Source organism: Labrus bergylta, chromosome 2, assembly GCF_963930695.1.
Source record: "Labrus bergylta chromosome 2, fLabBer1.1, whole genome shotgun sequence".
Lineage (NCBI taxonomy): Eukaryota > Metazoa > Chordata > Actinopteri > Labriformes > Labridae > Labrus > Labrus bergylta.
Genome location: NC_089196.1, coordinates 1,826,027 through 1,853,938, shown reverse-complemented (window position 1 = coordinate 1,853,938; position 27,912 = coordinate 1,826,027). Strand labels below are relative to the sequence as shown.

At 43.9% G+C, this 27,912-nt stretch overlaps 3 protein-coding genes and 1 non-coding gene across 6 annotated transcripts; 1 reads left to right on the top strand and 3 right to left on the bottom strand.

The window, feature by feature from the left end:
• Positions 1-992: 992 nt before the first annotated feature.
• On the bottom strand, positions 993-1,063 carry trnag-ccc (transfer RNA glycine (anticodon CCC)). The gene has a single exon. It is a non-coding gene; the product is annotated as a tRNA-Gly (tRNA).
• A 321-nt stretch (positions 1,064-1,384) lies between these two features.
• Positions 1,385-5,731, top strand: rchy1 (ring finger and CHY zinc finger domain containing 1). 3 transcript variants are annotated; one of them, XM_020636414.3, is made up of 9 exons: positions 1,385-1,538; positions 2,227-2,346; positions 2,813-2,928; positions 3,384-3,462; positions 3,567-3,611; positions 3,718-3,776; positions 4,641-4,670; positions 4,758-4,878; positions 5,316-5,731. In XM_020636414.3, exons 1-9 carry the CDS (start codon positions 1,488-1,490, stop codon positions 5,514-5,516), a joined length of 822 nt encoding a protein of 273 aa, XP_020492070.1. In that variant the 5' UTR covers positions 1,385-1,487; the 3' UTR covers positions 5,517-5,731. The 3 variants fall into 3 exon arrangements, with proteins under 3 accessions (XP_020492070.1, XP_020492071.1, XP_065818734.1); XM_065962662.1 differs by having other exon boundaries at positions 1,473-1,517; XM_020636415.3 differs by lacking the exon at positions 2,227-2,346 and having other exon boundaries at positions 1,423-1,538.
• A 1,223-nt stretch (positions 5,732-6,954) lies between these two features.
• LOC109985950 (uncharacterized) lies at positions 6,955-8,982 on the bottom strand. The gene is made up of 3 exons (XM_020636416.3): positions 8,825-8,982; positions 8,001-8,081; positions 6,955-7,915 (listed from the first exon to the last, which is right to left on the bottom strand). The coding sequence occupies exons 2-3, from the start codon at positions 8,061-8,063 to the stop codon at positions 7,208-7,210; spliced, it is 771 nt and encodes a 256-aa protein (XP_020492072.1). The 5' UTR covers positions 8,064-8,081; positions 8,825-8,982; the 3' UTR covers positions 6,955-7,207.
• A 3,506-nt stretch (positions 8,983-12,488) lies between these two features.
• Positions 12,489-27,739, bottom strand: LOC109985910 (low-density lipoprotein receptor-related protein 4). Its single transcript, XM_020636341.3, has 27 exons — positions 27,616-27,739; positions 27,394-27,540; positions 26,100-26,315; positions 25,780-25,998; positions 24,788-25,003; positions 24,471-24,689; positions 23,538-23,753; positions 23,218-23,436; positions 22,220-22,435; positions 21,902-22,120; positions 20,945-21,157; positions 20,621-20,850; positions 20,216-20,345; positions 19,702-19,892; positions 19,379-19,565; positions 18,251-18,463; positions 17,972-18,155; positions 17,580-17,781; positions 17,325-17,489; positions 16,889-17,089; positions 15,207-15,744; positions 14,979-15,095; positions 14,597-14,704; positions 14,262-14,495; positions 13,774-14,146; positions 12,661-12,763; positions 12,489-12,563 (listed from the first exon to the last, which is right to left on the bottom strand). Exons 1-27 carry the CDS (start codon positions 27,671-27,673, stop codon positions 12,540-12,542), a joined length of 5,358 nt encoding a protein of 1,785 aa, XP_020491997.2. The 5' UTR covers positions 27,674-27,739; the 3' UTR covers positions 12,489-12,539.
• Positions 27,740-27,912: the final 173 nt, after the last annotated feature.

Here is a 27,912-nt window from a genome sequence, read left to right as displayed (position 1 = left end):
CTTTTATACACAAGGGGAGGAGCCGGCCGTCCCGTCCATGTAAACACGGCTCTGACAACAACACAGCCAGTGGGACTCGAGCTTCTCCCTCATTGTAGACAGTCATGACTCAGAGACACATTTACAGAAGATATACTTGATTTATGATTTATTTTGTGTAATATGTCGCACATTCTGCCTTTAAGTTCACTGGGCTCTTTGACGTCTGTAACATTACACTGTGAGGAAATAAATAAATGATTAATTAATCAAATTCAGCTTTATTTGGTCTTCATGCACTATTATGACTTGTTTTTTTGGTCAGTTTTTCATACAACTCTGTTGTATTTTATTTCCTGTTGTATCTCAGTCCCTGATTGCGCTTCAATCTCTTACCCACTCAGTATACGTCTGCTGCAAAGAGTTCTGTTTACATCTGTTAGTTCGATCACTCATAACTCTATTCTTATTTTTATTATTTTCTATTTTTAACTTTTGTATTTAATTTTATATTTTAAGCTTTAGGTTTTTTAATTGAATTGAAAAAAAATAGATGGATAAATGTGTAAATACATAAATGTAATAATAATGAAGGAAATATTTAAATAAATGCAGAAATAAATGAATGAAATATATTACATTTAGATTAGAAAGTATAAATGAATGCAGAAAAAATAAATAAATGCTAGAATAAATGCATAAATTAATCACAAAATATGTATAGAACATTTAAAAAATGAATGCATTAAAAAAAATATGGAAATAGCCTTTTACATTTCATTTATTAATACATGTTTTTATTTATTAATTAATGCATTTATTCCTGCATTCGTTTCTACTTTTCAATTTAATTTATTTACTGCAAGAATATTTTATTCAATTTTTTCACTTAATTTTTGGTCCCTCGTACATTTGCAGTATCTTATATCTCGTTATTCAAACCATAATTTATGATTCAAACACGATCATATTGAACGCTTCGTGTCCGTCGGTAGTTGACGGAACAAAACGAGTGCGCCGCCCGGGAATCGAACCCGGGTCGCAAGAATGGGAATCTTGCATGATACCACTACACCAGCGGCGCCTGTCCGCTAACTCCACTGCAGCAAGACATTTTCACATATCATAAAGATTAAGAAGCTTAATTAATTAAGAAAAAAATACTTATAGTGTTTAAATAAAAAATAAAAAAAAACAAAACATTGAAATAATCACCGAAAAAGGATTCGTGTTAATTCGGACCAGTAAGTAAACAAATGGCCGATATTAAAAAGCAAATAAAGAGGGAAATATGTTACAATTAACCGTAACATACACTAATCTATCTTTGTGTCAGTTTTAGCTACTACAACAACAGTACATCAGAGTAACTAGGAGCACTTGTGACCCTGAACCAGGAGGGGGCTGTGTTGCTGTGCGTTCGCTTTCACCGACGAAGAAGAAGAAAAGAAGAAGAAGAGAAGACGTCATCGCATTCGAAGAAGAAGAATCATACATTTGGAGGAATCATGGCTTCCCCTGCTGGCTGTGAGCATTATGTACGCAGCTGCTTGTTGAAAGTGAGTTAAGGTTTTAAAATGTGTATTGTGTAATTGCCCTGAAGAGAGAAGTCTTCTTTTTTAATAACTTTAATCCTGATAAAGCGCCTTGTTAGCGTTAGCCGCAGCTAGCTCCTCGCTCTAAACCGGTTATATAACGTCATGAAGTTCCTTTTCTGTGTTTCTTCGTGTTAGATGCTTTAAATAAGACAACTTTACTTTGACATACACTTTGAGATTTAACCTTCACTGTGGAGGCCATCATGAGGCTAAAGTGGAATAACGTAATGACTGACTGTCATTCACCTGCAGCAGGTCCCTGGGGTGTTATGCCGAGAAATGCATCCTTGTTAAAAAATGCATGCACCTCGTGTTTGAAAACGATACAAAGTTGCTCCTGGGGGCAGATCAGTGATGACAAAGTATGTGAAGTTTATACTTAATAAAGTTAAGTGTGCTCATTGTTCTGTAGAGTCGACAGAAGACGCATTTCAGAAGTCTGAGCTGCAAACAGTGTTTCACTCTCAAGTGTCTGTAGAGGACATTTGCACATTTAGGGCCACTGCTTTAGGTTTAAGTTTGTCAGCCTTCAAGGGGCCTCCTACTGGTCTGGGGCCCCAAGCAGTTGCCTGCCCTGCCTGCTCACTAGCAGGCTGTGTAGGACTTCTCAACATAACACCTGGTCATCTCGTGTTTCTATGTACTGCAGGCTCCTTGCTGTAGCAAACTGTACGTGTGTCGGCTGTGCCACGATGCAGAGGAGAACCACCAGATGGATCGATTCAAAGTCACAGAGGTGCAGTGCTCTGAGTGTCACACCGTGCAGCAGGTAGGAGACACATGTAGCGATGCCTAAGGGACACCTCAGGGCTTTTATGGGGATAATAATGAACATGACAGCGGCTTCTTCTTTCATTGTTGTTGTTCTTGTCCAATGGCAATAAAGATATTCTGACTTGTGCTAGGAGTGGCAGTAGCTCAGTCTATAGGGTGGAATTATCTCTGTCTTTGTACAGCAGTAGTTCATACTATAGGGACATGGGTTGTTGCCCGTTTAAGTCCCAGTGTGGACAGGTCTGGTAGCTGGAGAGGTAATGTCTTGAGCACTGCTGAGTTGCTCTTTAGCAAGGCACCGAACCTCAAACCGCTCAGATGCTCTTTAAATGCAGCCCTCCATTAACTCTGACATCTCTCCATTAGTGCATGTCCATAGGATCCTGTTTGTGTATGTGTGTGTAGTATGTCAAAATAACAGAGTAAATATAATGGATTCTTCTTCTTCTTCTCCTTTTTAGGCACAACAAACTTGTGAGCAGTGTAACGTGCAGTTCGGGGAGTATTACTGCAACATTTGCCACTTGTTTGACAAGGATAAGAAACAATACCACTGTCAGCCGTGTGGGATATGCAGGTGAGTTAACGTGTTGATACACTGCTGGTTACAAATGTTTTATTTTTCTGTCTTGATGAAATAAAATAGGTTTGCTGGTGGCGCAGTGGTTAGTGCGTGCGCCCCATGTACAGAGGTTAAAGTCCTCCAAGCAGGTGGCCCGGGTTCGAGTCCAGCCTGTGGCTCCTTTCCCTTCTCTCTCTCTCTCTCTCTCTCTCTCTCTCTCTCTCTCTCTCCCTCTCCCTGATTTCCTACTCTATCCACTGTCCTGTCTCTCATTTACAAAGGTCACAAAAAGCCCAAAAATGAAAAAAAAAGTTAGACATAGACTATTACCTCTCCTGTAAACACACAGCATACACAAAATGAAACTTTTCCTCTGACAGCTTAGCTTTTGCTCACATGCATTGAGGTGAATTAAAACGAGTCTTTAGCATGATGACCCCCCCCCCCCCCGTTGTCCTGACCCCACACAGGATCGGGCCCCGGGAAAAGTATTTCCATTGTGAGAAGTGCAATCTGTGTTTAGCCCAGAATCTGCGAGGAAATCACAAGGTGAGTGCTACTCTTCCACCTCTCTCTGACTCACACTTTTAATATGTTTGGTGCTCGTAAAGCGAATCAGCGTCATCACAGCTGAGATTCTTTTTGTGTTTCAGTGTGTTGAAAATGTCTCGAGGCAGAACTGTCCGGTGTGTATGGAGGTAATGAAATATGAACACTTTAGGGGGATGTTATCCAGAGTGATGTTAGCTTTGAATCCATACGTCTTATTTACCTGAAGGTTAATTAGATTTTCTTGCTGTGCAGGATATCCATACATCCAGAATCATGGCTCACGTTCTTCCATGCGGTCATCTTTTACACAAGTAAGAATTCCTTCCTCTCTGAGTACCAGCGTTGTGGGAATGATGTGTTCATTTTTTTACAGATTGACCTTTAACTCTTCAGCCCTACTACATGAATGAAGGTCCATTGGTTTACAGCGTTTTCACATGAGGCATGATCGTTTCATATGATTGCCCCCCCCCCCCCCCCCCTCTCCCCCGCTGGTCTGCGTTCACATTATTAACATCGTTCTGTACCCGAGTACACTTACCTGTGTTCACAGTCCGATACAGCAGGCGGCAGTATGCACACAGTTGGTTTGCAAATCCACCCAGAAGAAGTAATCATGGCAACCGCTCACAGGCTGAGTCCGTCCTGCTAACTGTGGATGTTTTTGTGATTTCTGAGACGACGACAGCGACCCTCTTCCTACACAGGATGAAATGTTCCCGTGCTGCGTGGATACGAGGGGTTGTCAGAATGAAGTCATATAGCGCTCCACTTCCTTGTGCGAGCACTTTTGCATCAACTTTACTCCCGCAAAGTGTAGTCGAGCACACATGAATCGTGCCTAAGACCACCTCTTCAAGCAGACTCGCGCACGGTGACCGAGTGCGGTACGTCTGTGAATGAACCAGACTTTGGGATCAAACATACTCGGGCCCGGGTCCCTAGAGGGGAACCACCCATAGTGGCGCCTGAACAGATTTAATCTTAAAAACGGTTTAACATCAAATATGAAGAGTTGAAAATCATTTTAAACGTTGAGAATGATTTCTGTTCCCCTCTCCATCATCGTAATGTTCTTGTCATCTCTGACCTTTGGTGTCGTATTACACTTTTCGATGAGGTATGACAACATCAGGTTAACAACTGAACACATCTCTCCATGTTTGTTTTTGCAGGACCTGCTTCGATGATATGGTCAGAACGGGGTATGTATGACCTTTAACCCGGTGTAACGTGATGAGGCTCTGAGTGAGGCCTCTCACTAAGTGTGATTGTTTTCTGGTGCGTTTTAGTGCATATCGCTGCCCTCTGTGCATGCACTCTGCGTGGGACATGGAGGACCACTGGGATCAGATAGACAAAGAGATCTCCCTGTCCCCGATGCCCACCGAGTACCAAGGGGCCACTGTCAAAGTAAGACCTTCATAACACAACAAAGTGCTCATGTCAAAAATGAAGAATGGACCTCTGTGGCTGCTGTGAGGAAATAGATAGATAGGAACTTTATTAATCCCTTGGGAAGGTTCCCTCAGGAAATTCAGATTCCAGCATCAGGTAGCACCAAAGGATAGAACAGCACACAGATACAAAAAACACAAGTTATATACAAATAATATACTGTACACAGTAGCAGCAATAGACATGTCTAAATAAAATATACCGGTACAGATTTATAATAAAATACCAGCAGCAATAAAACAAAAAAAAAGGTAGCATCAGTTATGTTGTTTTGTATTTGTCCTTAGTGTTTATAAATAGATAATTAACAATAAATGATGAATAATGCAATATAATAAATATTAAATATCCTGTACGTTATCTGAAAGCTGTGTGTTTCTCCTCGATTTTAGATTATATGTAATGATTGCCAAGTCCACTGCACTGTGCCTTTCCACGTGCTGGGGATGAAGTGCAGCGGCTGTGGCTCCTATAACACGGCTCAGGACGGAGGACTCATCCAGCAGCCGGCGCCACAAGACGCAGAGCCCGACACAGAAACAGACACGGAGCCGGAACAGCAAGATCCAACGCAGACCACCTTGCCAAATTAGATCCACAGCCAATCACAATGCCTGATTTAATTTTTCAAACTCGAGACGTTTGTCAGACCGCACCTCTGTTCTTCAGTCATATGTCAGAAAGAATCCATCTAGAGTTACTTTTTCTGTAGCTGCTCGTCCTCTGCAGGGCGGGAACCTCCCAGAGCATGCGTCTAATGAGATGAAGGATGCAGCTCTTAAAGGTTTCCGCCCCCCCGCCCCGCCCATCTGACTAACATGTGTTTACACATTTTCACACTACCTGACCACGAGGACTGTCTTACTTGAGGGGTTAAGTCGCTGAGGCTCCATGAATTAAAAAAAAAACAAAAAAACAGTGTTTGTTCTTTTGATTGTATAAAATCTGACTGTTTTCGTTCAGCTCAGGGATTGTGTCGTACGTCGTATGTAAACCCAGTACTGCATCAGCACAACTCCACTCCACATCACGTTGTCTAAAAATATGATGGATACATATGAAGGTTTCTCATGATGTGTTTTTGTGGTGCAGCTGCTGTGAAGAGGCGCCTGTTTCCATCCTCATCATATGCTTTTTATGTCTTTGATACTTGCATGTTTTAAGTTTGGGAACATTTACATGTACATCTAAGAACTACAACTCCCAATAAACAACATAATTTACTAAAAACAAAGATATGAGTCTTTCTAAGCTGCTGATTGAGACTGTGCGGCCCTGCTCTCTCTCTCTCTCTCTCTCTCTCTCTCTCTCTCTCTGCTGCACACCTGAGTGCCATCTCTGCTCAAGGAGGAGGAGGTGTTTAGAGGAGTCAGGGAGGAGAGATCAGGGATGCACACTTTGGGCAGTGGTGATGAGGAGCTTTTGTTGCCCCTTTTTTAAGTCCACTTAAAGTCCATTTAGGTATTTTTAGGGGGAGGTGCCGAGAGCGATTACCCATTACCTGTTTGGCTCGGTACCTTCCCATCTGATCTTTTTGGCCAGGTCTCCAGCCCCTTTTTGTTTCTTGGGTTTCTTATTTTTCTTTTGATGTAAATGTAATAAAGCTCGGGGTTGAACTTTAAATCTGTGTGGCATGTTTGTGTGGCAGTCTCCATGTTTTGAGCCTTTGTTTAATATGTGATTCTTCACACTTGAATGTAGCAGAAATCAAGTATATCCTCTGAAAATAACTGAGTCATGACTGTCTACACTGAGTGTAACACCCGAGTCCCACTGTCTGTGATGTTGACTAGAGAAAAAGAATAATAACATACTGTACTCACTGATTATTTGAAAGTCCGAGTTTTTAGATCACGGTCATTCCGTGTAAATTTACACGCAGTGTGAAGCTAAGAGCTAACTAGCGCTAGCATTAGCATGCTAACACAACAATGCAGCGCGAGTTGTTTTGGTTTCATGCTGGATCAAACAGTCGCACATTATTTCTTTAATTGTTTTGGTTAAGAAGGTCGTAAAGGAGACATAAGAACATAAATCACATCACACTTTTATTTTTCAGCAGCTCAAATAAACACATCATCAACATTAACAAATGAAGAGCTGTACGTTTTTAAAGCTCTGAGAGTACAGAGAGGGTTCACTTAATATGATATAGCAGTCATCACACATGCACCATCTGACTAAAACCAGATCACCTCTCTCTAAATGTGGAGCTAAAACAGACACTTAGAGTGTTTAGAGTATAATGTACAACAATAATAAAAACTTTAAACCAATGTTTCTGTTATTTGCGTCGCATGCTGTCTCCTCTTGGTTGATCTGGCTCGGAGGTAGCAAACTGGAAAGTGATACAGACAGGAACAGTAGTCTTGGCAGTTGCCATGGCGATAGACATGGGTGAGGTTGTGGTACCAAGCGGGGGATTTTGGTATGTGGTGGTGGCATGTGGTTGGTTTGTGCCATCATGAGTTTCTGTAAGCCCTGCGTGCAGAGTGACCTCGGAGTCTGGGAGAACATCGCCAATAGTCGAGTCCTGAGCAGGATCGGTCACAGGCATGTCCTGAAAAATGTTGGTGGTGTCCGAGTCAGTGGAGGATTGCGGGTCTATGTGGTCTGGCAGGACTGAAATATCGTTTGTTGAAATGGTTCCATCTACAGACGGGAACATGTCTGCAGTGCCCTGTGGTTCAGTCAACACTATGATGTCGGGGGTGTTAACAGGTGGCAGGGACCCAACAGGGGTGCTGTCCACCTCTGATGGCCCAGTCAACACTATGACATCAGGGGTGTTCACAGGCGGCAGGGACCCATAATGTGAGTCCCCAACAGGTGTGCTGTCCTCCTCTGATGGCCCAGTCAACACTATGACATCAGGGGTGTTCACAGGCGGCAGGGGCCCATGATGTGAATGCCCAACAGGGCTGCTGTCCTCCTCTGATGAGTTTTCCTCAGTGGACTCGTTGGATTGCTCCTCATCCTCGCTCAGATTGACCTGTTCCAGGAATAAGGAATGTTCTTTAGACTACTATCTCTTAGATTGCATTTCATGATAAAAGCCGAATGGTGGAGCTACTCACCGGTTTAGCCAGCGCTACAGTCACCATGAAGGCAGCAACAAGTATAACCCTGAGAACTGCCATCGCTTCTTCCTGTTATTGCTGAAACAAATAATACAAAAGCACCATGACGGTCATTTTATAATCGTACAACAAACGTACAAACGTACAAACACAGCCTGCTGGCTTAAAAAGACAGAAAGCAGTAAAAACTCCAATCTCTGACTTTTTATCTGAAATTGTCAAAATGGAGAGTAGCAAACATGTCATGAATATTTCAATGACTTTCCAATGAACTAGTGTTGTAGTACGGTCTGTCTTTTTGAAGGTCTCGGTCTTGTCTCTGAATCTAAAGCAGTTTTACTCGGTCTTGTCTCGGTCTCACACTGGGCGGACTCCAGAATTTAAATCAAGACAGGTCAAGACCACCACCGATCAACTATTTTTCCACTTCATTCCTGATTAGAAGGAAAACACCTAACTTCAATGCATTTGTAGTTGGATTTTCAGTAAATAGATTGGTCTTGTCTTGGTCTCGACCTGCCTTGGTCTTAGTCTTGACTCGGTCTCCATCCCTAAATGGATTGGTCTTGTCTTGTCTCAGTCTCGCCATGCTTTGGTCTTAGTCTTGTCACAACAAAGAACATCGTCTTTTTCATAAAGTGCTCGCTGCAACAGGAGAGACTAAATGAGTTCCTCTAACACTGAAGGCTCTCTAAAATAGACGCTGCCATACATAATGAGGTTGAAACTATCCGCTCCATAACCAGCAGTAAATAAAAAACAATGAAACATCAGAGATCATAAACATAGACACATGTTAGTCATCCTGCTGTAGGACTTACCTCGACTGAGCCTGATTATATCCCTGGGATGAACGTGGAGACAGCAGACCGACTCTCTGGAAAGCTCGACTGTGAACGCTCACTGCTGCTTCTCCGAGCATTGAACGCCCTTTATACAGCGTGCTGAAAGGTGTGGGCACAATGAACCGGTTATCTATCATCGCGTTCATGTTCGTATGGCACTTCATGCTTCGACACTGACACTAACAATTTAAAGTAAATCATTCTAACACTCCTGACACATTGAAATGAGGGCGAGCTAAAATAAGACGAGTGAAGCGATAATGAGAGAACGTGCGAGCCCAAAGCATTTATTCATGAGCGCAGTAAACATCTGTTTGTGGTTTGGGTGTGAACAGTGGGAACAATCTGGTTCATACTTAAACTTCACGCCGTCTAAATCTCTTTGTTATAAATCATCCTGCATCATATTTAAAGCGACTGCAACAAAAGATGGATTATTTGAAGTCATGTTCACCAGTTTCCACTAATTCCACTACAATCAAAGATGCCTTTCATTCATCGGGCTAGACACATTTAAAATGGCCGACCGTGTATCGGCTTGTACCCTCTTTATATTCAGAATCAGAATGACTTGGTGCTAAACAATTAACAAGGAAATAAAGCAGAACTAGCAACAACTTACATAATACAGTATAAGAAGCTATTACAATATATAAAATATAATAAAAAAATGTAAAATATAAAAATAAAAAACACAAGATGTACAAAAGGTGCAATGTAGGAGCTGTGCAGTGGACTATGAGAAAAAACATCTTGCAGTGTATGTAACTACTCACAGAGTGCATGAAAATAAAATGAATTTAAAGTCCAGTGGGACTTGTCTAAACTCCACCATGCCATAAATATCAATATATTAGAACAGGGGTTCCTAAACTTTTCAACCCACGACCCCCAAAATAAGGAGTTATAGACCGGGGACCCCAGCTGTCCATCTCTTGAACTACTTTTTCTATACTTTTTTTTGTTCACAATAATAGCTAAAATATAAAATTTTAAGTCATTTAAAAATGTTTTTGGAAGGAATCTCGCAACCCCCCTTTCAGTGTCTTGTGACCCCCCTGCAGGCCCCGACCCCCCCTTTGGGAACCACTGGATTAGAAGGTCTGGGGCTCGATCCCCAGATCCTGCAGCCACATGTCCAATGTGTCCTTGGGCAAGACACTTAATCCCAAGTTGCTCCCGCTGCTTAGTAAGCAGCGTGTGAATGTGTATGAATGGATGAGTTAATACTGATGGACTCTTTACTCAGCAGCCTCTACCATCAGTGTGTGAATGTGTATGAATGGATGAGTTAATACTGACGGACTCTTTACTCAGCAGCCTCTACCATCAGTGTGTGAATGTGTATGAATGGATGAGTTAATACTGATGGACTCTTTACACAGCAGCCTCTACCATCAGTGTGTGAATGTGTATGAATGGATGAGTTAATACTGATGGACTCTTTACACAGCAGCCTCTACCATCAGTGTGTGAATGTGTATGAATGGATGAGTTAGTACTGATGGTCTCTTTACTCAGCAGCCTCTACCATCAGCGTGTGCATGTGTATGAATGGATGAGTTAATACTGATGGACTCTTTACACAGCAGCCTCTATCATCAGTGTGTGAATGTGTAGGTGTGACCGGCTGAGAAGAGTTTTCAGTAGTCAGAAAAAAATAACTACACAAACTCAAGTCCATTCACCATTCTTCAGGGTGAAGTGAAGGTACAGGCTGATACGCGTTTGAGTAGCCCAATGAATTTTAGGCCTTCTATACTTTTCAAACCACCTGAGCACCTAAACCTTTATTCATTTATACCAATGAAATATTCTCTTCCATGAGCTGCGGTGGTTTGAGGGATACCAGAAGAACTCCTGTTCACTCTTTCTTTCAAATCAAATATGCCTTTTGTTTGAGAGACAGATGTCTAAACTCCACCATACCAAGTCACACCAGCTGTATGACTCCATACCTATAATTACTTTCACAATTGAAAGAAAAGTTAAATATATCTTTCAAATCAAATTTCTTATATGTAGGCCTGTGAGCATAGATTCAATGGACTCTTAAAGGTCACATAATATCTAAAATACACTTCACCATGTTCCTCTAACACTAATATGTGTCTCTAGTCCGTCTACAAACCCCCCAATGATGAGAAAAGTCCATCCTCTCCGTCTTTTGCCTGCTCCACTTTTCAGAAAATGTGTGCTCAAACAGGCCGTTTGGAGATTTTCCCTTCATGACATCACAAAGTGCAGTAGCCCCTCCCCCAGGTGGGTGGCACTCCCACAGCTAGGTGTTTGTTCTGCCCTCTGAGTCTGCCTTCTCACCGTAAACAATAGAGCATGGAGCGAGACAGCCCGAGCCACCTGATCCCTTCCAGAGAGGGGGCGTGGTCTGACACAGCTCATTTACATATTTACAGGTACAGACACAGAAACAGCCTGTTCTGAGCAGGGCTGAAATAGAGGGGTTTATAGGCATGATCAAATACAGGATCAGAGTGGATTTAGAACAAGAAACTTCACACACATGTTTTGGGGAGCTCCGAGACTTAATTAAACTGGTTGAAGAGGAGGAGGATATGAGACCTTTAATTGAAAAATGTGTGACTTTTTGAGCCAGCACACCTCCACCTCCAGCAGCACTCCTTCTACCCCCCTCTATTTGTATTGGCATGCAAGAAAAACAGTAAACAAAATTGTCCCCATCTCAGGCTGCAGTTACCTGTGGACTGCATTGTTGTGTTAGCAGGCTAAAGTTAGCTTTGGTTAGCTCATAGCCTCACATCGCATATACATTTAAATGGAATGACTGGGATCTAAAAATGCTTACGCGACATTCAAATAAGCAGTGAGTATGTTCTCAGTTTAATTTGAATCAGGTACAGCATACAAAAAAACCTCGGCCTTAGAAGAGAGAAGATGTTTTGTATCTGATGAAGCTAACTAGCTAATTTCCATCGGTTGATAGCAACAGTAAAATACATATCAACCCGTAATGTGCAAGCACATTTCAAGAGAGACGAAAGATAGAACAATATACAGATATTAAAACATTATGTACAAGTTTCCCTGAGTTGTTGAAAGTTGTCAGGATGACAAATTAATGCTGACTATTAAGACTGCTTAAAATCCATGTTTTGACTTTGGGAGAAAGTGGAAGTTTGTGCATAGTCTCAGATTAGTTGGGAGATTATCCCAAATTATAATGGCTTAAAAGAAAAAGCAGATTGTGCAAAATCACAGTCATGTTTAGGAATACTACAATCTCTGCTTGAGGCAGACCTTGAAGCTCTCCACTGCTTCAACGCTAGCTGACGCTAACACCAACACACAGCCAGCTAAACCATTTGGTCATAGTTGCCAAACAACCGAACTCGCTTAGATCTTAGGCCCAGGACGTCCTGACGGGAACCAGTGTTACAGCTCGAGTATACACTCATGGGTTTGTAGTCACTTCAAGATGTAAACAAAAGTAGACTCCACCGTCTGGTTGCCACCCAGGCTCTGTAGCGCCATCCTTCAGTACGACAATGCTTCTTTGATAAGTGTTTCAGCACCCTAACTGAGGAGACCGTTATAGTTTGTTCCAACTATTCATCATCGGTGGTGTGACTGACAGCAAACAAAATAACTTCACAGGAAAACATTTATCACAAAAACTGTTTATTTTAAAACACTATGTGCCCATGACTCGGCCTCAGTCCACAGAAGATACCGCTTCCTGCAGAGAAAGTGAGAAATGTCAGACAGTCTGAGCCACAACAACAAAGGGGATAAATCTGGAAAATCTGTTTTGTCAACTTTTCTTAGAGAGCCACCTCTGTTTTCTCGATGTCCGATGAAGCCGGTCGTGTTGTCGGGGTGGACTCTGTCTCCAGATCAGTCATACTCGTTTCCTTCACCTCAGCTGGCCTAGCTCTCCTGGAAACACAGAAAGGTCATCTTAAGCAACCTCCATATATTTAGTTGAATGTTGCACAATGTGGGAAATATATTTAACTGTCCGCACACATTAAATGTCAAAGTCAAGATGACAACAATCATGTTTTGATAGTTTCTTATTTTAGAGTTTGACGCTATTTAGAAATCTTTGCCTCAGTCTTTTTTGTAAAATTAGCAGCAAAGCTCTGGCGATGCCGAGCCAGTCAACACTTACTTTTCTCAACCGTTGGGTCACAAGTCACATTTTTTACGGAGAGTCCAGCCTCAGAAGAAAGATTCAAACTTTGCTAATCCTTGAAATTATCATCACCTTATGGCTGAAAAGTACTAGCTGCGTCATCTGCTGGATTTTCTGTGATATTTAATGATTCATGGTTTTATTAGGATAAGTACAGAGAAACTTTCCCAGTAATTAACTCATCCATTCATACACTGATGGTAGAGGCTGCTGAGTAAAGAGCCCATCTGGTATTAACTCATCCATTCATACACTGATGGTAGAGGCTGCTGAGTAAAGAGTCCATCAGGGTTAAGTGTCTTGCTCAAGGACACATCAGACATGTAGCTTCAGATCCAACCCCCGGCCTTTGGGTTGAGAGACGACCGATTCCTCCACTGAGCCACAGCCAACCACTACATGTTCAAGCTGGTTCTTGCAAAGTAGTTTAATAACCTCATCCTCAAATGCTTTCCTCGTATGACAGATTGCTTAACTTTCCTGAATAATCAAGAAAAAACGATGAGGAAATGCAGAGTGCAAGTATTAAAAGGCCTCAGATATTGCATGTTAATTGTGAATGTGAAGTATTTTCAGCCCATCATCAGCATGCTAACGTGTACTAATTAATGATAAGATGTGTTCTCCATTAACATCAAACATTCAATACTATTGTCATAGTACAATAGGATAAGACCGTTTATAAGATCATAAAGTTTCAATCAACAGACTTCATCTGCATTCAGTGTTTTCATTTAGTAATCCAACAAACCTTGTGTTGGCGCTCTTCCTCCTAACCACCACCGCCATCACAACAATGACCACCACTGCTGCACAAAGCCCCACGGCGCCGTACACGATGGGACCCTGCATGGTCTTCAAGAGGTGGTCTTCACAGGAGTCGCCGCTGTAGCCGAATGAACACGCACACACAGTGTTTCCTCCGTCCTCCACACAGTGTCCGTTTCCCCCACAAAGTCTGTGGCTGCACTGCTGGGCGCCCAGGTTCCTGAGCTGGCCGCTTGCATTCAGGGTGGTGTTCAGGCCCTCAGAGAGTTGAGGAGGGGGCAAGGGAGGAGCGGTGGAGCTGCGGAGCCGAGGGGTAGCCAGGACTTTAACTCCTGATCCCAGCTTCAGAGTGACACCTGACAAGAACGATCATTTCAGGGATTTTTAGTTGGTTAAGATTTCGATTTTGTTTTATTAAATTTGTTGTTTTTTGTTTGGGGGGGAAAAAAAAAACAAAAAAAAAACATTTACAGTTCTCGTCCGAGTGGTCACTGCAGTCAACATGTCCGTTGCAGAACTTCTCGGCAGGCTTGCATGAGAGTTGATCCAGACAGGGTCTGCTGCCTGCCGGGCAGCGCTGATCCAGGATGCAATGCGTGTCATTCACAATGACGTGGTCATGAGCACACCTGCATGTTCGACCTCTGGGCGTGGCCAGGCATAAGTGATGGCAGTGGCCATTGTTTTTTGAGCAGTGATTTGAACCTGTGAGATAAAGACGGACTGTTTCAGAGGGTCCTGGTCATGTGAGAGTACTGAGGTGCTCTATGTCATAACCTCTCATGGTTTGTGCTTCTTCTACATACCAGTCTGACTTGACTCACTGAACGCCTTAAACCCAACCACTTCTGTGCCGACCTCAAACCACAGTTTGTTTTGCTGCTGCTCATCCCGGTACCAGAGCCTCGTCTTATCTGGAAGAACAGGGGGAAAACAAAGCAGTGAAAGGACACCGTGTTTCTGAAAGGTGCAGACCAGTTTTAAAATCAACAACACACTGGGTGGTTGTATTTCAGAATGAATCAATGAAGGCAAATTGAACAATTGTTTTAACATCTGAGGTTTGCAAAAAGCCTCCAGTACAAGAATAGCAGGGTTCATTCAATGGGAGGTTAATCCAGCCAGCCCATTGGACTGATACGGCGGCATGTTTCAATTTATCAAGTTCATACTCTAATGAGATATTACCACTCTCTGTCATCCAGAGCAACATCTCGCCACTCAGGGCCACAGCAGCCAGGCCTTCAGTCTTGAACTCTTTGTAACCAGATCCATCAAGTTGAACCGAGCAGATCGTTCCTGAACCTGGGAGAGAATCGGAGTCGTTGGGTAGATTTCAGCTTCATACCACAGAAAGTTTGACTTTCAATGCCACAAAAAGTCCTGGTTACACCTGAAATGTGTGACAATACTTGCCTGTATCAGCCCAGTAAATTAAATCCCCGGTGCTGGAGAACACCAGCGATGAGGCCTGGACAGCCTCCTTCCTCACAACACGCTCAGCTCCGTCCATGTTGGCACACTCCACAGAACCCTTTCCCTGCAGACCCACGTTGACGTAACAAACTCTTCCACTGGGAGGGTGGAGGGCGATCGCCTCGACTCTGACGATACCTTCCGCTATCAGAACAGCAGTGTACGCCGCCATGGTCGAGGTGACCTGCAGGCGTGCCTGTTTGTTGCTGCTCCAGTAGACGTTCAGCGTAACCCAGTCGAGAGCCATTGCAGTGATTGTGTCGCCCATGAGTTTCAGAAGCTGACCCCGAGGGGACAAGTTTGACTCTTTCAACTTAAAGGAGCTGAGGGAAGTCGTGCTGTCGTCTGTCAAGAACAGTGTGTGGTCTCGTAGGCTGTAGTCCAAGATGGCGGCCTCGTTGACACTGGGAACCTGCATGGCAACATGTTCAGGCCAGCCTTTCAGCTCTGCTGCCGTGTGTCTGGACTGCAAGTAGATCTACAGGGATCATGGAAAATTAAAGAATTATCTAAAAATAAACACAAATGCACTGATGCCTCATGAATTGTAAATCGCCTATAAAGTCATTTTATCAAATTAGCCCTATATAGAGCACCATATTTAAACGCCTTTAATCGGAATATCAAGGAGGAGTAATTGGGGGGGGGGGGAGACAAAGTGATCCCCCTCTGTGCTGTCTTTAGAGAAGAGGCAAGACAGTTTCTGGGAAGGACAGCCAAATAAATACTTCGTGAGTTTAACAGCTCGTCCACATGTAGACGTAGCTAAAACGTAGGTTTTTCTGTGTTTTGACCTTGCGCAAGTCTCTCAAAACTCTCCTTTAGTAAAACTCCTTCCAGGGTGAAGACTTTCAGAAACTCTGTTTAAGGTGTTTCTGTATAGATGGGAAAACAGGGTTTAGTTCTTGTAACATCACACTGCGCTGATTTCTCCTCCGTGTGACGTCATTGTGCGATGCTTTCTCTATTGTTTACATGAGATTAGTGCGATGGCAGACATAACTAAGCTAGTGCTGGTGCCAACTGGACTTTCTACATGCTCACATACAGTTACTCTCCCACTATGTGGATGAGCAGAGATGCCCGATTGGACAACGGAGGTCACTGCTGCTTCAAACAACACTCGGACAACAGACCTCACCGCTAACGTTGGCAGTTTTGGATGAGACCCGAACGGACCTGGGGATGGTGGGACAACTTTGAAAATGAAACTGTCATTGTAGAGGAATGGTGGAGAACAATGAGAAAACATGTCAAGGACATAGTTCTGGATTTGACAGAATTAACATTGCATTTTTGCTTTGTGAGTTTTTCATTAGGATTAAGATGTTTTTGAGAACTTGGCATGCGCATACAGGATTGAACATTTTGAGCCTTGGTTTTAAAAAAAAAAAAAAAAAAAAAAAAAAAGGCCTGCCTACATGTGGACTTGGCCTTCGATGGTGGGTTTTAAAAGATTATGTTCCATCAAGCTAGCAGTGTCCCCTTGCATTCTTTTGGTTAAACACTAATCTGCTGCAGCAGCTATGCATGAAATCACAAATATGAGGGAAGTCATTGAATTCATTTCCCAATCAACCCATTCAAAGCAGATTGGTTGAAACTATGGACAACACCACAACCTGGGTGACAGTGGAGGGCGACAGAATCAGCAGGAACGAAGAGTCAGCCAGCTTTGAGCATCTCAGACCATCCTTTGCCAGCAAGAGACCGGAGGGACACTTGCACACAGCTTTGGGTCCCGGGGCCAACACACACATGTGGGAACACCGCATCTTCTCACAGGGGCCGTCGATGCCCATCTGCAGCAATGGATGGACGATCTGCAAGCCAAGTTGGGACAAGACATTTAGTTTAGTCCAAGGCTTTTTAGTGCAGATTCAAACATAATGCAGTGACACTAATGCACCAATCAGGACAGTTCTGATACCAGATTTATTTCAATTTCCAAAAATAGGATCATACATTTTTTAAGTGAGTGAGGACTCGACACATTGTGGGATCGAACTGTGGTTACACCAGCTCCACTTCTACCGGTTTTCTGAACTTTCTGCTCACCTTCACACCAAACGGTTGTCTCGGACGTTTCAGGAGAACTTGATGGTTCTTTCCAGAGATTTTGTGAGCAGCCCGCACCACCCGCTTCTTGGCATCAGTCCAGTAGAGGAAGCCGTTAAACAGCGCCAAGGAGAACGGATTGGTGGTCTCTTTCATCTGTAGAATCTGAACATCACATTGAAAATTTCAAATCATTTCATGAGGACATTGATTTTCTTATAGAAACATTTGAAAGACCCGAAACATTTTTTTTACCCGAATATCGTCTCCATCCAGTGTTGCCGAGCCAATCGACTTCAGCCTCTCATCCGTCCAGTAGACTCTGTCAGAGCTGGTGTCCACAGCGACTCCACCTGGCCAGCCCAGACTGGAGTTTACCAACGCCCTCCTCTCAGACCCGTCCATCCCCGCACGCTCAATCTTCACCACGTTACCAATCTCCGTCCAGAACATCAGCCTGGGAGGAAAACAAAAGAGGTCTGAAGAAACATGTAGTGTTTCTTCTGATGTTAAAAATGAATAGAAATCCACTACACCTATTTCACTGTGCTAATTATCACATTCACACACATCTTCAATCTGAGCTGTCTAGCCAGTCTTAAGGTTTTCAGAAACTTTGTGTGGATTGTTTGGTGATTTATTCTGACCCTTTTTGTGGCAATAGAGCCAGGGAGCGAGGCTGATCTAGGTCTTCGTCCAGGATGATGCTGTGGTCCAGGGTGCTCACGGTGGATTTGGACAGTCTGACAGCAACGATCTGACTGTTCACACCATCGATCCAGTACAGGTTTCTCCCAAGCCAGTCTACAGCTACAGAGTCGGCCCGTACACCTGTCCAAAGAAACACGATCTGGGTTAGGGGTCCTCATGCATGAATGTAAATTTATACTACTGCAAAAGGAAAAGATAAATTGTGTTGCACAAACCTTTAATCAGAGTCCCTGTGGTTTTCTGGTCCAGCGAGGACCATCTGATGCTCTCAGAGTCCAGACCGGCCCAGAACACCCTCTGTTCCCTCCAGTCGTAGTCCAGGGAGAGAATGGCTCGCTTGGCAGGGGACATCAACAAGTCCAGGCTGCCACTGCGCAGGCTGAGTAAGTAAAGGTCAGTTTGGACCGACGCTAGGAGGAACGGTTCACCTGAGGAAGAAAAAGATGTCCGTCATGGTGGAGTGGTTGTTGCCCACCTTTCAGGATGCTGGCTTTGATATTAAGGACAGTCCAATTAATGTTTGTTGATCCATAACACAAACTGTTACTCAATTTAAGGAAGAATGTGTGACTTTTTGATGCAGTAGATGAGCACATTGAGCACCAGCATTAAACCAAAACAAACTGCTGTTTGGCCACACCTCTTCCATACTGATTCATGATTCACAACTCCATCACATGGAGTTTTGAATCAAAAACACCATAATAAAGCATCATTAAGCACAAGCAGCGGATAAAATTGTCCTCGGCTCAAACTGCAATCACCTGTGTCCTGCATTGTTGCTAGCATGCTAATGTTACCGCTCTGTACTTGGCTCGTAGCTTTACATCACATGTAAACTGACACATCTAAAAACTCGTACTAACATCCAAATAATCAGTGAGTATGTTCTTCTCTCTAGTTCTTGACTAAAACAGCTTTTATACACAAGGGGAGGAGTCGGCCGTCCCGTCCATGTAAACACAGCTCTAACAACAACACAGCCAGTGGGACTCGAGCTTCTCACTCATTGTAGACAGTCATGACTCAGAGACACATTTACACAGGATAGACTTGATTTGTGTGAAATTTTGCATATTCTTCCTTTAAGGTTTCTATGAAAAGTACTGTTAATGTGGTTTAATGCAGCTAGAGGGCAAATGTTTAAACTCACTGCAAATGATTTCAAAGGAATCCGACATTCTCGTTTTCATATTTAACAGACAGACGTGTGGAAACAATCCTTCCGTCTTACACTTGGCAAAAAATGAAAACTTATGAAATGTTTATTCTGCATTCTCCCCCACTGTCCATCTTTAATGTGCTACACTGAGATCAATGCCGTCTACATAGAAGTATGTTACCTGTAATCTTGCAGTGCTGTCCGCCTGCCTCCATTATGTATCCCAGGTGACATTTGCATTGATACGAGCCGGGAGTGTTGATGCACAGGTGACTGCACACACCGGTGCTCCGGCCTTTACACTCGTTAATATCAGCACAGGTTTGCCCGTCCTCCAGGAGCTTGAATCCTTCAGAACAGCGGCAGCGCTTCACAGCGAGAACAGAGAGTCAAGTCAAAGAGACGCAACATCAGGATACTCATTTTACTGAACAAATGCATGTCCAGAGTCATTAGTAGTTGTGCTTAAGTTTACTCATGGTGTCATATTTGAAGGGTCCTCACCGGTCCCTGTGGCGTGCTGTAGCAGCTCTGGGTGCAGTGGTTCATGTCCGTCTCTGCACAGTTTACGTTGCAGCTTCCTCCCTCGTCTGAGCCGTCGGCACAGTTGGTGATGCTGTTGCACACCAGGGCTGGATCCAGACACTCCTGGCTGCCACACTGGAACTGGTGAGGGAGGCAAGTCCCAACCCCACCTAAGTATTCAAACAGAACTTCAATATTTGTCTGAGAATGTTCTCCATCATCCTATCGAAGCCTGATCCACAGAAACAGGCTTAAACGTCTCGCTCCGTCCACCAGTTAGTTTAGAACTGATGAGGCTAAAACGTCTTCAACTGAGTCCAGCTGCTTCAATCAACTTTATATTAATACAGACTCCTTCAGGTGAGCCACATTTTTAAGGAATACCTGAATGCTTACATAGAAAAATGTCAGTTTTCTGCATCTTTAATGACCTGAAGAAGTGACTACCAACCCTGCCTTTAATTGTGTGTCAGTTTTATGTTGAACTACTCACAGTCCACCTCATCACTGCCATCGTCACAGTCCTTCATGCCATCACACTTCCAGGCTGCGGGGACACACTTGGTCTTGGACTTACATGACCACTGGAACTCTCCGCAGCTCAGTGGAACCACAGGACAATCCTCAAGAGGAAGACAATGATTATTTTACCGTCATCCACACTGGTACTTTACTTTTTAATTCTCAGTTTAAAAAATGTGGCCAGATGAGGCATATATGGCTCCTTCATACATGAATCCTTAACTGAAGAACCTTCAAAACCCTGACAGTGCTGCTCTATCCTTCAATGTTTACAAGAAACTTGAGGCAACTTAAGCACCCCAAAAAGTTGACTCTGCTCAGAAGCTTAGTGCTTAATACTCAAATTCAAGGTTTAAATAATGTGTCTGTTTTCCACCTTCTCATCTGAGCCGTCTTTGCAGTCCAGATCTCCATCACAGATCCACTCCTGCACCAGACACTCTGTGCTCTGGTGGCAGCGGAGTTTGGTGCTGCAGCTCGGTGGGTTGGTGCAGCTCTCCTCATCCGAACGGTCCCAGCAGTCCGGATAACCGTCGCAGCGCATTTTGGCCGACACACACTGACCACTGGTACATTTATACTCTGTGGCGCTGCAGTCCTCATCAGCTGAAGTGATAGAAAGGGAGGGAGGGAAATATCATCAAGGTTTTCTTAAGAAAACAACATGTAGATATGCATTTCGTAGTTCAACAACACGTACGACAGTTCGCCTCGTCACTGGCATCCATGCAGTCCCTCTCTCCATCACAGAGGAAGCTGTCAGGGATGCAGCGACTCTTGTCGTCACACTGGAAGGTGCAGCCCTCCAGCTTCGCACATCCCAGTTCATCAGATCGGTCCTGACACTGAGACACGCCGTCACACACCTGGCTCTGCTCGATGCACTTCTTCCCGTGGGCACACTGGAACTGGTCTGCACAGAACAGATGGTCAAACTGGGGTTAAGCTTGTTCCCAGTACAGCTGTGGTTGGTTTCCACAGCCCTGTACTAAATCATCCTGTGGACATCAAAACCATCCAACTTTATTTAAACACAACAAAAACAAGAACCACAGAAGGAAACTGAGATAGAGAGAGGAGACGAGAACATCAGGAGTGAGGAAAGGATATGAATTATGATTCATCTATTCAATAATAATAAAGACTTCAGGAGAGACACCTGTGCTGGTTTAGGTATCGACATTTTAAAGCTAAAAGAAGTAAAAGTGTTTTAAGATGACTCTTTAGGGAGGATCATCAGGTGAGAGGGGGCAATCAGATGAAGTGTGGAGATTTGGATGAAAAGGGGGAGAAAATAGAGTAAATAGTAGAAAAGGGGGAGAAGAGAATAAGGTGAAGGATGGAAGGGTGAGATTTTATGATGAAATGTGAAAGAATTGGGTGGAGAATCAAGTAAAGGGCGAAGAATCAAAGAATTGGATGAAGGGGGGGTGAACTGTATATAACATAACGGGGGAAGAATCTGATGAAGGGGGGGGAAGTGAGCTCCATAGTTTTGGGGCACAGATGGAAAAGACCCCATCCCCTTTAAGACCACACATACACTAAACATCTCCATATTGCAGCCTTCAACATCACAAGAGAAATATCCTTTAAATGCACCTGAAGGAAAGTTCACATACAGTTTGAATCCTCCCCACACCAACCTTTAGATTACCTGTTTGACATTCAGATAAACACTCCTCCTCATCGGAGCCATCCTTACAGTCTGCTTCTCCGTCACACACGTGTTGGTAGAGGACACACTCTAAATTGCTCTTGCAGGGTTTCGAGCCCAAAGCACACTTGATGGGAGTCGACGAGCTGACAGTCACAGCAGGAGCTGAAGTCACTCTGGTGCCCCTTTGTTCTTCCCGTCCATCGTCCTTCTGGTCCTCTGATGCAGAGAGCAAAGAAAACAAGATTTAAGACTGAAACACTGAAAGGATCAACTCAAATAAAGAGATGTCTCATGCCATCATCATCATCAACCCACCACAGTTAACCTCATCGGTGCCGTCTGAACAATCCCTCTCTCCATCACAGAGGAACTTTGCAGGAAGGCAGCGGCTGCCGTCGCCACAGTGGAACACACAGTCCTCGGTTTGCTTGGTACACTTGAGTTCATCAGATCGGTCCTGACACTGAGACACGCCGTCACACACCTGGCTCTGCTCGATGCACTTCTTCCCGTGGGCACACTGGAACTGATCTGAAGATACAGATGGTTCAACTATTAAGCTTGTTCCCAGTACAGCTGTGGTTGGTTTTCACGGACCAATCATCCCGTGGACATAAAACCCATCCAACTTTATTTAAATACATGAAAACAAGAACCAAAGAAGGAAACTAAGAGATGGAGAGACGAGAAGAGAAAATGAGGAGTGAGGAAAGGATATGAAATATGATTCATCAATTCAATAATAATAAAGACTTCAGGAGAGACACCTGTGCTGGTTTAGGAGTAAAAGTGTTTTGACATGAATCCTAAAGACATCAGTGGTGGGGGAGGATCATCAGGTGAGAGGGGGGAATCAGATGAAGTGTGGAGATTTGGGTGAAAAAAATAGAGTAAAAAGTGGAAAGGGGGCAAGAGAATTGGGTGAAGGATGGAAGTGTGAGAGATTCAGATGACAGTCAGAGAATCGGACAAAGGGGGGGAGAATAAGGTGAAGGATGGAAGGGTGAGATTTTATGATGAAATGTGAAAGAATTGGGTGGAGAATCAAGTAAAGGGGGAAGAATCAAAGAATTGGATGAAGGGGGGGGTGAACTGTATATAACATAACGGGGAAGAATCTGATGAAGGGGGGGGGAGTGAGCTCCATAGTTTTGGGGCACAGATGGAAAAGACCCCATCCCCTTTAAGACCACACATACACTAAACATCTCCATATTGCAGCCTTCAACATCACAAGAGAAATATCCTTTAAATGCACCTGAAGGAAAGTTCACATACAGTTTGAATCCTCCCCACACCAACCTTTAGATTACCTGTTTGACATTCAGATAAACACTCCTCCTCATCGGAGCCATCCTTACAGTCTGCTTCTCCGTCACACACGTGTTTGTAGAGGACACACTCTAAATTGCTCTTGCAGGGTTTCGAGCCCAAAGCACACTTGATGGGAGTCGACGAGCCGACAGTCACAGCAGGAGCTGAAGTCACTCTGGTGCCCCTTTGTTCTTCCCGTCCATCGTCCTTCTGGTCCTCTGATGCAGAGAGCAAAGAAAACAAGATTTAAGACTGAAACACTGAAAGGATCAACTCAAATAAGAGACGTCTCAGGCCATCATCATCATCATCAACCCACCACAGTTAACCTCATCGGTGCCATCTGAACAATCCCTCTCTCCATCACAGAGGAACTTTGCAGGAAGGCAGCGGCTGCCGTCGCCACAGTGGAACACACAGTCCTCGGTTTGCTTGGTACACTTGAGTTCATCAGATCGGTCCTGACACTGAGGTGTGCCGTCACACACCTGGCTCTGCTCGATGCACTTCTTCCCGTGGGCACACTGGAACTGATCTGAAGATACAGATGGTTCAACTATTAAGTTTGTTCCCAGTACAGCTGTGGTTGGTTTTCACGGCCCTGCACTAAACCATCCCGTGGACATAAAACCCATCCAACTTTATTTAAATACACATGAAAACAAGAACCAGAGAAGGAAACTAAGAGATGGAGAGACGAGAAAACCATGAGTGAGGAAAGGATATGAATATGATTCATCAATTCAATAATAATAAAGACTTCAGGAGAGACACCTGTGCTGGTTTAGGAGTAAAAGTGTTTTGACATGAATCCTAAAGACATCAGTGGTGGGGGAGGATCATCAGGTGAGAGGGGGGAATCAGATGAAGTGTGGAGATTTGAATGAAAAGGGGGAGAAAATAGAGTAAATAGTAGAAAAGAATAAGGTGAAGGATGGAAGGGTGAGATTTTATGATGAAATGTGAAAGAATTGGGTGGAGAATCAAGTAAAGGGCGAAGAATCAAAGAATTGGATGAAGGGGGGTGAACTGTATATAACATAACGGGGGAAGAATCTGATGAAGGGGGGGGGAAGTGAGCTCCATAGTTTTGGGGCACAGATGGAAAAGACCCCATCCCCTTTAAGACCACACATACACTAAACATCTCCATATTGCAGCCTTCAACATCACAAGAGAAATATCCTTTAAATGCACCTGAAGGAAAGTTCACATACAGTTTGAATCCTCCCCACACCAACCTTTAGATTACCTGTTTGACATTCAGATAAACACTCCTCCTCATCGGAGCCATCCTTACAGTCTGCTTCTCCGTCACACACGTGTTGGTAGAGGACACACTCTAAATTGCTCTTGCAGGGTTTCAAGCCCAAAGCACACTTGATGGGAGTCGACGAGCCGACAGTCACAGCAGGAGCTGAAGTCACTCTGGTGCCCCTTTGTTCTTCCCGTCCATCGTCCTTCTGGTCCTCTGATGCAGAGAGCCAAGAAAACAAGATTTAAGACTGAAACACTGAAAGGATCAACTCAAATAAGAGACGTCTCATGCCATCATCATCATCAACCCACCACAGTTAACCTCATCGGTGCCGTCTGAACAATCCCTCTCTCCATCACAGACGAAGTTTGCAGGAAGGCAGCGGCTGCCGTCGCCACAGTGGAACACACAGTCCTCGGTTTGCTTGGTACAGTTCAGTTCATCAGATCGGTCCTGACACTGAGGTGTGCCGTCACACACCTGGCTCTGCTCGATGCACTTCTTCCCGTGGGCACACTGGAACTGATCTGCAGAGAACAGATGGTCAAACTGGGGTTAAGCTTGTTCCCAGTACAGCTGTGGTTGGTTTCCACGGCCCTGCACTAAATCATCCCGTGGACATCAAAATCATACAACTTTATTTAAACACATGAAAACAAGAACCAGAGAAGGAAACTAAGAGATAGAGAGAGGAGAAGAGAAAATGAGGAAAGGATATGAAATATGATTCATCAATTCAATAATAATAATAAAGACTTCAGGAGCGACGCCTGTGCTGGTTTAGGAGTAAAAGTGTTTAAAGATGACTCCTAAGGTCATCAGTGGTGGGGGAGGATCATCAGATGAGAGGGGGAAATCAGATGAAGTGTGGAAATTTGGATGAAAAGGGGGAGAAAATAGAGTAAAAAGTAGAAAAGGATGGAAGTGTGAGAGATTCAGATGACAGTCGGAGAATCGGACAAAAGGGGGGAGAATAAGGTGAAGGATGGAAGGGCGAGATTTTATGATGAAATGTGAAAGAATTGGGTGGAGAATCAAGTAAAGGGCGAAGAATCAAAGAATTGGATGAAGGGGGGGTGAACTGTATATAACATAACGGGGGAAGAATCTGATGAAGGGGGGGGAAGTGAGCTCCATAGTTTTGGGGCACAGATGGAAAAGACCCCATCCCCTTTAAGACCACACATACACTAAACATCTCCATATTGCAGCCTTCAACATCACAAGAGAAATATCCTTTAAATGCACCTGAAGGAAAGTTCACATACAGTTTGAATCCTCCCCACACCAACCTTTAGATTACCTGTTTGACATTCAGATAAACACTCCTCCTCATCGGAGCCATCCTTACAGTCTGCTTCTCCGTCACACACGTGTTTGTAGAGGACACACTCTAAATTGCTCTTGCAGGGTTTCGAGCCCAAAGCACACTTGATGGGAGTCGACGAGACGACAGTCACAGCAGGAGCTGAAGTCACTCTGGTGCCCCTTTGTTCTTCCCGTCCATCGTCCTTCTGGTCCTCTGATGCAGAGAGCAAAGAAAACAAGATTTAAGACTGAAACACTGAAAGGATCAACTCAAATAAGAGACGTCTCATGCCATCATCATCATCATCAACCCACCACAGTTAACCTCATCGGTGCCGTCTGAACAATCCCTCTCTCCATCACAGAGGAACTTTGCAGGAAGGCAGCGGCTGCCGTCGCCACAGTGGAACACACAGTCCTCGGTTTGCTTGGTACACTTGAGTTCATCAGATCGGTCCTGACACTGAGACACGCCGTCACACACCTGGCTCTGCTCGATGCACTTCTTCCCGTGGGCACACTGGAACTGATCTGAAGATACAGAGGCGGGCATTTAACTTCATGTCTGGTTGTAGGCTTTAAAAGAGAGCTTAAAGAAAATATTTAAAAACAGTGAAACAATGACTTCATGGCCTATGATATGCTCTCAGGTTTCAATTATCAGGGACACCTAGATTTTACTTAAAGACATATTATCCACCTTTTCAAACAGTCCCCTGTGGTCTAAATGAAACATCTGTGCTGTGGTCAAAATATAACATGAATCAAGCACCAGAGGTTTGTGAGCCTGTATAAACCAGCTCTCTCAGAACACTCTGTTTTGGTGTGTGTGTCTCTCTAAATGAAATGAGCCCCCCCGAGTTTTCCCAGTAGACATCACTCCTCTGGAGCGAGAATAAAAATGGCGGACCTGCACAAAAGTTCTGTTCTAGACTTGGGGTGGAGTCCATGGGTGGAGATACCAGGGGAGGGGATTTTTTTTTTTTTACCAGAATCCCACTGTGACATCACAAGGAGAGCACATTTGAAACAGAGCATTTTTCTCTGTGTTGTAAGACTTATGCAGACCACAAACAAAGGAATGGATGGGTTTATTTCACATGTTGTGGGTCAGTAGACACTCAGGTTACACAAATACATGTTCAGAAACAAATATTGGATTTTTTATAATATGTCCCTTTACGCAGATTCATGTGGTCCTTCAGTGTGAAGCATACCTAAATGTTAGTGTTCAGATTGCAACTTGAGTTTTCAGCGGTGGCTGGGAAGTGCAAATCCTAACTATAAAGTGTGAAATGCAAAATTCTTAATAATTCTTCAGAAAGGTTGCATCAGAAGAGCAGCCATCCGCTTGTGTCAAAATGATGAAAGAGGAGCCCTTAAAGCCACAAAAGAAATGACTTCCTCCCAGACAGTGTGGTGCTTCCTCCGTAAAAGCCTCAGTTTCTTTCAGTATCTTTTCAGGGTCCAGACACTCATGACAATGTGATGCTTATATATGCTCTATATTCCCAGTCAGAACTATCATTGAATTAGCCCATGATGCATATTGATCCATGTGTCTCAACTGGTCCAAACACACACACTATCTGTGAGTGTGCTTCAGTACCTTCATTGCATCTCGAGTCACAGTCCTTTTCATCGGAGCCGTCCGTGCAGTCAGTCTCCCCATCACACACATGGCGGAAGAGGATACAAGCAGAGCCATCCTTGCACAGTGTGGAGCCCAGGCCACACTTCAGAGGACTACTCCCAGCTAAAAGATAAGCTCAGACATGTTACTTTCCATCATGAGGCACACATGCAGATTCATTTTTTTTCACATACTCACCTTGCAATGACACCGCCACCTGCAGTAAGACCGCACAAAGAAGCAGAAGTCCACCCATCGCCACGGATAAAATCAAACGGACCAAATGGTGTCGAGTGGCAGTGTAGCATTTATAAAGGTACCAGGTGAGGACAATGCAACCTAATTGAACACCTGAGGAGGGGGAGGAGCCACTGCTTCCTGCACACAGCCTCTGAAAGAGTGATTCAGAGCAGGCTACTTTTTGGTTTTCCTCCTATAATAAAATCTTCACCTGATCGTGCCTTGTGTGTTTTCTGCTCTTACTCTGGTGCTGTA

Coding starts and splice junctions, on each gene's coding strand:
- rchy1 (XM_020636414.3), top strand. CDS start 1,488: ATGGCTTCCCCTGCTGGCTGTGAGCATTATGTACGCAGCTGCTTGTTG. Junction 3,612..3,717: donor ACTGTCCGGTGTGTATGGAG/GTAATGAAATAT, acceptor CTTGCTGTGCAG/GATATCCATACATCCAGAAT. Junction 4,671..4,757: donor GATGATATGGTCAGAACGGG/GTATGTATGACC, acceptor GGTGCGTTTTAG/TGCATATCGCTGCCCTCTGT.
- LOC109985950 (XM_020636416.3), bottom strand. CDS start 8,063: ATGGCAGTTCTCAGGGTTATACTTGTTGCTGCCTTCATGGTGACTGTA. Junction 7,916..8,000: donor CTGTAGCGCTGGCTAAACCG/GTGAGTAGCTCC, acceptor TTCCTGGAACAG/GTCAATCTGAGCGAGGATGA.
- LOC109985910 (XM_020636341.3), bottom strand. CDS start 27,673: ATGGGTGGACTTCTGCTTCTTTGTGCGGTCTTACTGCAGGTGGCGGTG. Junction 23,754..24,470: donor TTTATCTGAATGTCAAACAG/GTAATCTAAAGG, acceptor CTGTATCTTCAG/ATCAGTTCCAGTGTGCCCAC. Junction 20,851..20,944: donor CAGTGACGAGGCGAACTGTC/GTACGTGTTGTT, acceptor CTATCACTTCAG/CTGATGAGGACTGCAGCGCC.